This window comes from Simochromis diagramma, unplaced genomic scaffold, assembly GCF_900408965.1.
Source record: "Simochromis diagramma unplaced genomic scaffold, fSimDia1.1 OVJJ01000333.1, whole genome shotgun sequence".
NCBI classification, from domain to species: Eukaryota; Metazoa; Chordata; class Actinopteri; order Cichliformes; family Cichlidae; genus Simochromis; species Simochromis diagramma.
The window spans coordinates 3,596,794-3,610,356 of NW_024386765.1; the positions used below are offsets into that span (position 1 = coordinate 3,596,794).

Sequence of the window (13,563 nt, forward strand, 5' to 3'; positions counted from 1 at the left end):
CTGCTACCAGTTCACAATTGAATGGGACCAAGTTGGGACTTACATGTATGTATATCAAAAAACACAAATCAGTAGTTGCAATCAAAAGTGGTTACCAAGAGGTTCAGGTTGTTGCACAGCCAAGAGAATAGACTTTAAAGCAAATTATTGCAAAACAAATACACAAAACAACAACAAAGAAACACGACTGAACAACTACAAACTCTGATCAATTGCAAAAAGAAACAAATCGCTACAAAGTGACTCGAAACAACTATAAAGAGATTCAAAGAGCTGCAAATAAACTCAGAACACCTGCAAAGACTCAAAATAATGCAATCCAAATGCACCCAAAACACTTGGTGAGACTCAAAAGGATGCTAAACAGAACATCTAGAAACAGGCACGCAAATTAAACACAAATAAATGCAAAACGACTACAAAGAGATAGAAACCATGTCTGCCCTATGCGTAGTAATTTAGTGTCACTCTGGGGGTCTTGGAAGGGTGAGGGGCCTCAAACACGTCTTACAATGTCGCTCTGTCAGTGCTAATACAAACATGTCTTCCTAATTTCATTTTAAGGTCATTTATAATTCCCTTGGCAGCTGGAAACCAGAGACTTATCCTCAGATTGGTATCAAAGGCAACAGAGTTCAGAGCCGAGAAAGTGGCGGTGGCCTATTTCAGGCAGTGCAGACTCATGCTCCGTGGCAGATCGCACCCCGTGAGGACAGTAAACGCACCGTTGGCTGAAAAGAAAAGAACCGTTCCTCATCAAGGCTGTCCCCGTTTTATCAATGCCCTTTGTGTCTGTTTTTTTTTTTTTTATTCTATTCAATTACTCACAAAAGGCTCATCTCGTGTCTCCTTCCACCGAGCAGAAGGCTAACCCAATAAGATAGAAAGGGCTGCTGCAGCAAGCTTCAACTAATCATTTGGACATACGGGATGTTGTGTCTTCCAGTCAGCTGCTGAGGGGAGGGGGATTAATCAGCAGCGTGTCATATCTGGATTATGTATGTCATGCATTAAAAGGTCAGGCAACTTCAGTGTGCTTATCGAGACCTCCCTACCTGTGGCCTTGGAGGGTGAATTCAACCTCGTGCAGCAAATGGCCTCAACTCGTACTCACATGCAGCCTGTGTTACTACAGTGCAAGAAAAAGCAGGATGCTTAGGATTTAATGTAAATTCTTCCACAAATTCTACTTTACAAAGCTTTAATATTTTCAGTGACAGTGGAGTCCAATTCACTGCGATCCACTTAGACCTCAATAATGCAAGCAAAGTAGAATTTCCAAAAACTCAGAAACGAACAAGTAGTCTAGAGCTTTATTAGGAACACTCGTTCAACAGATCAACAGCACACATATTGCATGGCACCGACTCAATGCATTTAGGCATGCAGACATGGCCAAGACAAACTGAGCATCAGAATGGGGAAGAAGAATTGCTTTAAAAGACGTTGAATGTGGCATGGTTGTTGGTGTCAGACAGGCCGATCTGAAAGTTTTAGAAACTGCTGATCTCCTGAGCTTTCCCACCACAAGCATCTCTGAGGTTTACAGAGAATGGTCAAAAAAAGAGAAAAATATCCAGCGAGTGCCAGTTCTCTGGGTGAAAATATCTTTTTGATGTCAGGCATTGGAGGAGAATGGGAAGATAGTAACTGAGATAACCACATTACAACCAAGGTATGCCGAAGGGCATCTCTGAACCCATATCACATTGAGCCTTGGGCTACAGCAGCATAAGACCATACCAGGCATATCTGCTGTCTATGATGTCACAGATCCAAGAGTAGAAAAAGAGTGTCTGAAAAAACTAGAAAAAGTGGATGTAGCCACTGTGACACCACCCACAGGTTTGTCAAGTCATGTTTTGAAGCCACAAGCTGAATGTTTTCACTGTTGCCAGCTTGGTGTTTTGAAACCAGGTGTGGCAAGTGAGGGATGGATCTGACTGTGAAGATGCTGCTCATGAGTACACCCTGGATGATCCTCAATTCTGACACTTAGAATGCTAAAAAATTACAAAATATTTAGTGTGATCCAAAAAGAGTGTCCGAGTGGTCTGTAAACTTTGTCGGTGGAAAGCGTATACTGAGTTCATGTTAAGGTGTTGTGTGGATGTCCCATCAGCTTCTCCATCATGGATGCTGGGGTTACTAAGTAACCAAACAAGATTTTTCCAAGAAGAACAGCCCAAGAGTCCTGTGATAGTCTGGTTACCTGTCCTATGATGGCTGGGAAAGGCCGCCTAATCTGGATAAGTGGAAAAATGGATGGATGGCATACTTTGTACAGTTAAATAAATGCCATGGTTGCTATTGCCACTTCAACTATAAGTTCCTGTCATTGAGAATAGTTCTGTTATAATTACTTTGTGTTTTACATCAGATGTCTTATTTTGTCTAAAAAGTAAGTCTAAAACACAAAACCATTAGAGTTCAAAGAAAAGCATCAAATCCATATGTTTGAAGAACCGGAAGCCATTAAATGTGCTGCATTTTTGTTTAAAAATAGCCCAAATGATCATTTAACTACTCATTGATTGACTAATTGATGCAGTTGGACATCCTCCCCTGTAGTGCAGATGATAAAACTTACATAAAGTGTGGTGGAACATGTGGAGCAGCACGAATCATGCAAGCCGGACCCACCAGTTTTGACCTTTGCCCTACATAAAAACATGCGAGCGGAGGTCAGGAATGTGGGGCTCCCGTGCTAATTGTCTGAACATTTTGGAGGTTTGTATAATGTGTACATGGCGGAAAGAGTCTGGAAACTCGAGCCTCATTCTGGCTCACTGCTGCAGCGGCAGAGCCACAAACAACACAGCTCACTGCCGTCAAACTGGCAAACAGTGACAGGCAGCTGACACATTCCTAGAAAAAGACCTCTCAGTCTGGACTGTAGATGCATCCGGCACATCTTCCTGTGTGCACCCGAGGGTGACTGCAAATGCTTTTTATGTTGATATCAGATCCAAAAGGCTGGTTTCCACCAGAGGTTTCGAAGTGATAATTATTTCTGTGTTACCAGAAAATCCCGATACCACATTCACAAAGACGCCTAAGCTTTTATTTGGCACAGCTGAGAGCTTAAAAACAGGCCTCATTCTGACTTTAGTGGAAATGTGTCACTCATTGATCAGTTCCTACAATCACTGCTCGTCAGTATTCACCCGGCGTTCATTCCAAACCATTAAACACTGCATTTAGCCATTCCCAACTTGAAGTTTCCGTATCCCAAGGGCTCTGTGGCCAGCAATCCATTCTTTTTCCATTTTTTCTAAAGATTGAACAGTTCAACATCAGTGCACTTTTAGGCTCTGAATGCATCTCAATGAAGCTCTGGAGCCACATAATGAGCCAGTAAACAACACATTCTCAGCCCACACCATAACTCCATCTACACAAATGATGTTTTTAAGGTTTTACAAAGTCTAACCAGGAGTCACTGAAGACTATTGCAGCTGGCAAATATGATTGCTGTAGACTAATTTCCTGTCAGTTGGTTTCACTGACTCAGCTCTCATTTACCTACAGTGTGCGTTCAGGCTCTTTTATCTGGAGTTTAGTGGGTGTTCAGGCTTGCTGAAAAGTGCGTAGGTTTTAGGAAAGCGTGTCTGCACACCTAACCTTTAGCAGACCTACCTTTTGTGGAACTGTAGGTGTGATAAGCATTCTTATAAATACAAAAACTTTTCAACCACCTGTTTCCCACATCAGACGGCACCAGTTAGTCTTTAAATAAGTGCGGTTTTCAAACTTAATTAAATTCGAAAATAAAAGAAAACTAAAAGTGCTGCTGCGCGTCGAGCAACCTCGAAGCACCTTTAGGCGCTTAGTTTGAAACGTAAATGAAGTTTAATTTCAATGAGCGCTTGGACACAAAATCTGCGTGTTTTGACGTGCTGCAAATTAAAAGCCATTTAGATTCCCAATACTGCAAGTGCCATGGACTTCGTTGTTAAAATAACTCTGCTTTAGGTTTTCCTCCACAGGTGTTTATTCCTTGTTTGCTTATCAGCACCAGAGGACACTATTTTAGTGGTGTCCATCTACACCATGATGATTTTTAGATCCTCTTTATAACCAAATTGTGATTTTATGTCATATTTCATGAAAGCACTCAAATACCTATGTTTATGCTTCTATTTCCTGCAGTCTGGTCTTGGGAGCGCATTTCCAAATAGCAGAAATCACACATCATGTGAGTTGTGTGTCACATGACTACCAGAAGAATTTTACATGTAACTCTCGTTTCTCTTGACACCCAGCTGAAGATTCCCTGACCCCTATATTTTTTTTAATGGTAAAGACAATGAGCTCGATCATCTTGGTCAATATTAAGATCAGTGTAATGTAAAATTTTGGTGTGCTTGTTGAAATTGTATTTGTTGATCCTCGCTTAACTCCTAAACTAAAGTGCTTCCTCTTGTTGCCAAAACTTGTTAGGAAGTCAGTTTGGGTGTGCTGGATTTGCAGTACAAAACGAAATGAGACCCCCCCTGTGAAAAGGAAGCCTGCACAGTGATTGTTTTGTTCTGCTTATGTCATTTTTTTAATATCTGGAAGCCATGATTGTAACCGAATAAACATTTCTATTAATTGCGCAGCCGTAATATACACCTAGCAGCCTGACACCTTTGAAGTCATTGTTCTAGTAGACCGCCAAATGTAAATGAATGTCATTTACTCTTCTTTTAGCTTTGTTTTGGTCTCCACCTACTACTTGGAAAAAACATCTGGCTGTGCAGCTTCTATAGCCTTTGGCTGTCTGCCAGAGGCTGACGAGTGAACACACCAAATGGGCTGTCAATCTAAAACAAGCATTAAAGATTAAAGACACAAAAGCTGCTCAGAGCTGTAGTGTTAGCTGATAATTCTCTCTAATTCTGACACAGCGGTCAGCACGTCACAATACACAGTCTTTTGAGTCAAAGCCAGAGCAGTTTGAAACTGGTTCAGACCATTTTTTTTAATAAAAACATTTTTTTTTGTTCTGGTGCACTATATAAATAAAAATAACAGCCTATTAAATGACAAAGTATGTAAACTGTAGGGATGGGTATTGTTTAGGTTTTATCCGATACCAGTACCAAACCGGTACTTTTGAAACGGTGCCGGTGCTTAAAGAATGGAGAACACACAATTTGTCCAAAAACCTCTCATGTTTAGCTGTTTTTTGTGAAAAGATAACAATCTTAGCCTTTTCTGCAGCTATGGGGCATATATGGTATCACTCTTGGCTGGAAGCAGTGCTTAAACAATGGAAAAAAAACACAAACTTTGTCCAAAAACCTCTCATGTTTAGCTGTTTTCCACTTTTTCTTTGGTCATTTTAGCCTTTTTGGCCAGGGTGAAGGGAGTATCTGCCATCAAACAAGAAGACAGCCGCATGTAGCTACGACGGTGTTTGCTAGTTCACCTTACATGCATTAATTTAATAACGTGGTTAGCCTACTCAACGCAAACTACACACGAACAACATTAAGCGACTCACTCAGAGAAGAACGGCTGCTGCCATCATCATCATCCGTCATCATTTCTGCTACACTGGCAGGGCTAGGGGCCAGGACTGTACTCCTCCGGTTTTTGGGGGATGTTGCTAACTCTGCGTCCGATTACAGGCACCACACCTGCAGTAGATGTGCTCGGTGTGAGGTCTCGCAGCAAGCTATCAAATACGGTGCATTTCTCGGCTTTTAACAAAATGCTATACGTCGCCAGGTGTTTCATCAGATTCGAGGTGTTACCTCCTTTGCACAGTATCACAGTATCAGCTTAAAGCACTTGTTGCAGGCTGCTGAGTTTGCATATTTTGCTGTGAAGTACAGCCAGACTTTTGACCGCTTCGCCTTGGGCATTTTTAATCTGTAGCTCTGCTCTAAAAGAACGTACGTACCTGGACCCGCCTACTACGATTGCAAAGGTAAAATGATTGGCTAGAATCCAAAGTGTATGACATCTCAGGAAAAGAAAGCACCGAAATGTGCGCTGCTTTTCGGTCTGGTTACTACCGTTTATGTCAGAACGGATACCGGTACCCATCCCTAGTAAACTGTGGGTAGAATAATGACATGGGAGATTATTTAGCACAGAACTAATTTGAAATAGTATGTTTAGACACTTTGTCATTCGTCACAAACCATATCGTTTGGTGACATTTGTTTAGTTGACTCTATGAAAAACATTTCAAGATAACAGTCTGACACGCATAAAATTGTACTTTTGCACCAACGAGGTGATTCCCAAAGAGCTACAAGCTGAAAACTTGGTATAGCTCAACATGGTGTGCAGTCTGTTCTCAAAGATTTTGAAGAAACTGGACAAGTGAAGGACAAAAGAAGAAGTGGTAGTTCTAAAAAACAAAACAATTTACACCAGATGTTCTTAAAGAAATAGGGGAAAACTTCCTGCAAACACTTATCACAGCACCTGAACGATGCATCACACCCTTCAGCTGAAAAGAAAAAAGCATTGTCAAATTTTGAAGAACCATTCAATATGACCTGGAAGGCATTTGATTGGTAACGGCTTCATTTTTCAGCATGGCAACCAATGTGGTATCATCTTAACGGAGAACGGAAGAATTAAAAGGAAGCAAATATCCAAAGAAGAGCTTTGAATGTCCTTCGAGACCCCTGGAGAACTATTCCTGAAGACTACTTAAAGGAATTACATGAAAGCTTGGCTGAGAGTTCAGGCTTTGCTGAAAAATAAAGGTGGTCACACAAAATGGTGACTTTCAAGCTTGTTAGAATTGTATAACACAGCCTTATAGACTGTGTTACTGTGCATGTTTGCATGTATTTCCTATTTTCCCAGCAAAACACAAAGAACTGAACGGTGGCTCAAGACTTTTGCAAAGTACAGTACATGCAAATATTTAAATTTCTAAGACAAACCAAAAATCCACTCACGTTTTATGTTTTAATTCAAACTTCTACAAATATATATTTATTTTTAATATATGTATACAAAGCTTATTTTTTTCTACCCTTTAATTTATTTTGCCATAATTTTATTCATCACATTACTTACCTTTTTCCAAATCTATCAAAATTGATCTATACATTATAGCTTCGTATTTATTTTAGGTGCACGAAATGTTATTTCTAGTACTTGCCTTTTCTTTTCTAACTGACACGTGTGCAGAGATAACATGTTCGTACAGGTGCAGATGGTGTTTTAGTCATTTTCTTTCTCAAGGCATGAGAAAGAAAATGCCTTATTCCTGTTTCCCACATTTTAAATGTGGAAAAAGGGAATTAGACTGAGAAATTCCTCAGAGTGTTCCAATTTGAGGACGTGTGTGCACTTTGCGAGACTTTACATTTATGCATTTTTTCATTCATATGAGATAGAATATTGATTTATTTTTAATTTTATTTTTATATCGCTAAATCGCAACAGCAGTCGACTTAAGCCAGTTTACATTGTAAGGCAGATACATTACAATAATAATATAGATCAAGTCTGTTTATCACTTTCTTCCGACCAGCACCTTCAACCACAGACAAATCTCTGCTCGTGTTTACTCTGACTTCTCATCCTTTAGTAATCCACAACTGTTCAGACACAGAGTACAATGTATCCAACTCTGACTGTGACCACAGCTGTGGTTACATTCCTGTTTACACTAATCAAAGACTCTCTGTTCTGTTGATATTACTTAAGCCCTGCTCCTCCACAGCCTCCTCCTCCTCCACGCCTCCTAGTCATAGATCAACTGGGATTGTGTGTGTTTATGTCTATATTATAATGTGTTATGCAAACAATTATGTGTGGTGAAAGTTACAAACCCACAGGACGTGTGTGGAGCGATCCAAAAAGAGTTTATGGCACTCTGCACCACGCAGTGCCATGAGGGAGCGATGTGGTGTGCAGATTAAATTAAAAGTATTACTCCAGAAGTGCTTTTTAAAAACTCAGTCCTGCTGTGTAACTGGCGACTTGTGCAGTTTTCTTTTTACTTGCGTGCTCCAACATGTGACGTGTTTCCACAAATGGTTTGAAGCTATTAATCCAAGTATGGAAACTGCGCTCACCTTTCGAACACGTGCTGGAATACGAAGTCCCGGAGCTGAACTGAAACCTGTGAAAGTTCCTGGAGATGTGATAGAGGTGTGCAGCCTGACCACAGGACTCTAATCTCGGCCCTTTCAAATCCCCGCTCTCGCGTGGGCCAACTTACCCTCCAGCGTGACTTCTTTGCCTGCCTTCTTGAGCGCCTGGACCGCCTGGTCGTGCGTTGCCTCCCGGAGGTCGTTGCCGTTCACCGACAGGATCGCGTCGCCCACCCGGAGAGCCCGGCTCTGGTCTGCGGCGAGCCCCGGGAAGATCTTTGAGATGAGGATGGGCATCCTGTTCTCGCGCCCCCCCTTAATGCTGATCCCCAGCCCGCCAGACTCCTGTTTGACAACCCGGACTTTGCGCACAGCTTCCGAAGACCCGTCCAGGCTGACGTGGAAGTCGCCTGGTCTCGACCCGAAACTGGACCCGGGGCTGCCGTAGCTGGAGCCGGGGCTCCCGAAGTCTGAGTTAGTGCCGTTATTCGGGTACTTTCCAGGGCTGTTCGTGCTGTAACCGCCGTCGTACTGACCCCGACTGACCCCCCCGCGCCCCGGGCTGCCGCTGCGCCCCCGACCCCCGTGGCTCTGGTTCTGGAGTTGGTCCTGACCCGAGGAATGACCGCGGCCGGGGTTCCCGGGACTCGTTCCCGGGTCGTTTCCGTTTGACATGCCATTTCGCAGGCCCGCCGAAGAGTTGCTGTAGTCCCAGTGATTGGTCCCGGGGCCGGTTGCCTCCGCGTCGGCCGTCAAAGTGAGCGTTTCTCGGGTGAGCTCGGCGGTCACTCGGATCCAGCGGTCACGGAGCAGAAGGTCCAGCTGTCCGTTTTTATCTGCTCGGGTCCAAACTGCCATTCCGGGACGGTTAGCCTGCTCCGAGGCGGGCCGCTTTCACACTAAACTCATCATCAACTTTTTCCTCTTTTTCAGAGCGCGCACAAGCAGCGACTAGGCTCCACGGGCCCGCATTGACACACCCACTCCCGCCGTGACTGCAGGCAGAGGTGGGGGGAGACAGAAGGACTCCCAGAACACAGGGAGAGAAGAGGAAAAGCACAACTGGCTGTGATGTGCCAGCTTGTTGTTGAGTTCAAGCTCTGAGGATGTCCAACTTCCACTGGAAGTTAGAGCGACTGAAACGAGAAAGCTTCCTGTCAACCCTTTCAAAATAAAAAAAGCGGTCAGAGTAGACGGCTCCTGCCAGTGCAGGAAACCAAGAAAGAGAAGACGAAGCTCAAAATATGGACTAAAAACACTGACATAAAAGAAAAAGGGCAAAAGTCCACAAGAAAAAGCAAGGAATTAAGATTAAAATTCATCATATTTCTTTGAAGAAAATATATAAAACATAAAAATAAATCACACAATTAAGACCCCAAGTGAAAACATAACAAATTGAAGTCAAAACGATTTACATATTAAGTCCAAATTTAGAAGAAAGTACACCCACTGACAATTTTAAGATTTTGCATATCAGGAAATGTTAAATAATAATAATAATAATAATAATAATAATAATAATCCTCACCAGGTCTTACAACTGCAGGAGAACATCAACACGTGACTTATTACACAATGTCATTATTTATTTACCCCAGAAACAATGTCAGAAGCAGCTTGTAAAAACGCGCCATCGTTCACAGTTCATAGATTCACCTTTAGCATTAATAACTTGAAGAAATAACTTTGCGTGTAACTTCTGTCTGTCACGTGGTTGTGGGAGATTTCAGCCCACTCTTCTTTACAGTGTTGCTTCATTTCATTGAGGTTTGTGGGCATTTATTTATGCACACCTCTCATAACGTCCCACCATAGAATTTGAGGTTGAGGTCTGGACTAGGCCATTGAAACACCTTGATTCTTTTCCTTCCCCCCCCCCAGTCATCCTGTTATATACTTGCTGCTGTGTTTGGGGTCATTGTCCTGTCGTATGACCCAGTTGGGCCTTTGGGCTTCACATTTGACTCTGAGTTTATGGTCGACTCTGTGGCTGGTAGGAGCCCAGGCCCCCATGGCTGGAAAATAAGCCCAAATCATCACTCCTCCATCACCCTGCTTAATACTTGGCAGGAGGTGTTTGTGCCTAGAAGCTGAATTTGGTTTTCTCCAATTTCTCCAAATTCCACTGTGCACCATTCACTTTGGTCTCATCAGTCCAGAGGAAATTCATCCAGAGGTTTTGTGGTGTTTTTAGATGCAAATTTGGAAATTATTTACAAAACTACTTTCGGCTGCTCCGTTGTTCACAAGGTGGTCGTCACAGTGGGTAGCTCTGCATGTTGGATTTGGCAGATGTTATAAGGATTTGTCCTTCCTGATGGAGCTCTGAAGGGATTTGTGTCTCTACCTGAGATCAAACAAGGTATCTTTCACTCGTTAGGCGAATTTGTAAACCACTACATGACAGAGCCATTAAAAAAAGGATTATTTGATATTGAAAAAATCAGGATTTTCAAGTGAATTTTAAACAATTTTAAAACAACCCAGGGTGTTTAATGTCAAAACTGTGAGATTTTAAGTCACATTTTGACTGAGGATGTCGATATGTTGTATTTTAACTGGTTTTAAGTTACATTTTTATTTTATTTTGAATGAACTAATATTAACAATAATAATATTCATGACAAATAATTAAATAATAAATAACCAAGAATTTAAAAAAAAAGTTTTACTTTTTAAAATCCAAATTTAGTTACCAGTCATTTGCAGTCTAATTTCTGACTTACTAGGTCAAAATTACAGCTTAAGTTTGTGTGAGAGAAACATCTGACAAAAAATTCAAAATTTTACTATAAGTACAGAATATAAGATAGTTAATATTTTCACTTTGAAAAGTCCAAAGTCAGTTTTCAGTTATTGTTTGGGAGCGTTTGGAGCCAATATGAAAGATAAAATTATTTAAATTAATTGCATGAATTATATAAATATAAAAAAAAATGTAAGCCACTGAAGACAAAACTTGTAAAACAGTTTAAACTTGTCGTGATAATAAAGGTGTCCTGAAACCCAGAGCCTTCATTAGGTGGACCACATACTTGAACGCTTTTATTCTGAAAGTATAATCACCCACCTTCCTCTTTTAGTCCCCATAAAGCAGCTTGGACTCATGCGGCTTGTCAGAGTAAACTCAGAGCTGGATGACAGGCACACGCAGCCAATGGACACGTAGACCTGTAGATTATTTATTCATGATGGCAGAGGCGGGGAGTCCATAAAGCCATTATGGATCCACTGAGTAGTGGGGACAAAGCCTTCTTAAGTTCACTCACTGCGGTGACTCTATTAATGGATCCTGCTGCCTAATGTCTACTTTGATAGTCCCAGTACTACCTCACATAGTCAGATAGCCGTAACTACAGAAGGAGCAAAATATAACTAAGTAATATAAACTCCAACACCAATAAATAACATGCATCAAAACCTGATATATGTTTTTATTTATATTTGATTAATAAAATACAGGAATGTCTCTCTGTTCACTATGAATGTGGCATGGGTGTTGATGCCAGAGATTTTTCCACTTCACCATCTCTGGAGTTTACAGAGAATGGTCTAAAAAAGAGAAAATATCCAGTGAGCAGCAGTTCACGTTGATGCCAGAGGTCAGAGGAGAATATCCACACAGGAAGGCAACAGTGAGTCAAATAACTACTTGTTACAACCAAGGTATGCAGAAGAGCATCCCTGAAGACACAACATGTCAAACCTTGAAGGAGATGGCTACAGAAACAGAAGACCACACCAGGTTCCTCTCCTGTCAGCTGAGAACAGGAAACTGAGGCTACGGTTCCCACAGAATCAGAATACTTTATTAATCCATTAATTTAATTATTTTTTAAAAAGCACTCTGTTTATTATTATTATTAAAATTAGACTGTGGTAAGATCATCATTTTATCTTGATAGCTACTTTTGTCATTTATAATCTGCTGTTTTATCCGTAATCTGAACCAAAGTGGCTTCCACATTAGAGCATCATTAGTTTCCATTATAAAGACATTTTTAATGCGCTGTGGAGGAAAAACCTTTTGTTCCTCATGTTCCATATCCACATCACTTGTGATCACAGTATGATAAGTCATCATTATTATTTTAACTGTTCTCATTATTACCCTCTGGCCTGATGGAGATCAGTGATAGTATGACAGGATTCTTAGCGTTTGTACATTAAAGACATTTTCCTTTTACAGCAGCTAATCCGGTTACTGTAATCAGATGTTCCTGGTTATTAAGATAATCACAAATTACATGAGGTTTCCCAGCTGTTATGCAGAGGCTGGACTAAGTGTAGGTAAATACAAAAATATTTGTGTTGGTGAGACCTCCAGTGTCACAACATGACTTCTCCACCCTTGTGTCTGTGCTCTTTGCCACCGGCAGAGTCACATCTGTGACTCGATTTACCTTCATCAATTTTGAATGAAAGAAGCTCAGCTGCTACATCAGCCATGTTTCCATAGATCTTTCTGTGTGTAGATAAAACAACAATACGCTCGCTTTCAAAAAAGGGTTCAACATTATAACCGTCATGAAGGCAGGGTTTATTGTAGGACTGCTGCACCGACTGCCTTCAGGCATGTTGTTCTATTCAAGTGAGATCTCCGCAGTTAGCAGGTGGGTTGTTCAGCGGTTCCAGTCTTTAAGTAATACTAAAGTTGTTAATTTGAATTTTTGATTTATTTTTGTCTTACACAGAAAATGTTTTCTGGTAAGGTTTTTAGAGCTTCGAGTCTCTGCAACTTTCCCGAGACACTCCACCTGTGGACCGGAGGTTTGAAGGTGAAGTCCCAGGTTGTCCAATCCCAAAGCTGGATCCAAATCATGCCAGAACAATCCTCCCACAGCACGGCAGAGTCACCGGATCCGGCCTGTGCTGTCCTCAGGAAGTACACCTCATATGCACTTTCCCGCTTGTTTAGAATATAGCGAAGGATGACTCAGCTGACTCTGTCAGTTTTTCCACATCTGTAAAGAGCAGCGATTGTTCTACAGCATCTGAGGAAGAGCCGCCCATCAGTTTTCCCTTACATGTTCCAAGCTGGAGCGTCAAAGTCGTGAAACAAGCTGTTTCCTCATTTCTGTCCCATAGATCTACACGGCCGTGTCACATTATTCACATTATCCTATTGAAACCGCATCAAACTGCTTCACCCGTCCTCTGTTACCCCAACAGTGATTCTTCTGCCACAATTCCAGCTTTTCCTCGTGACTTCTGAGAGAATAATCAGACAAATGCACTGCAGTCTGAGAGTTGGTGCACTTTAAGGCCAGCATTTACATGTATGTACTGTAAACAGCTGAGCATCATGAGCAGGTGAAAGAAAACTGTGAGAAAAGCTGGTGATGCAGTCCTGAGTACCTGCGCCTCAGCAGAGTGTGTGTATTCTCTCTATTACATAAATGTAGTGTGTATCTGTGGTCCCACTCATTTATTCAGAATCTTCTGTTAACTTGTAGTGAAATAATCTCTACCTGCCTGCTTATTCCTTTCACGTACTGCATTA

The 13,563-nt window shown here is 41.6% G+C and overlaps 1 protein-coding gene across 1 annotated transcript in view; it reads right to left on the reverse strand.

Moving 5' to 3' along the window:
• Nucleotides 1–9,174, reverse strand: part of sntb2 (syntrophin, beta 2) — a 29,922-nt gene extending 20,748 nt beyond the window's left edge. Inside the window, exon 1 of the mRNA XM_040036374.1 lies at nucleotides 8,186–9,174. Coding sequence (XP_039892308.1) covers nucleotides 8,186–8,915 — 730 coding nt within the window. The 5' untranslated portion in view covers nucleotides 8,916–9,174. The remainder of the gene's footprint in view (nucleotides 1–8,185) is intronic.
• Nucleotides 9,175–13,563: the final 4,389 nt, after the last annotated feature.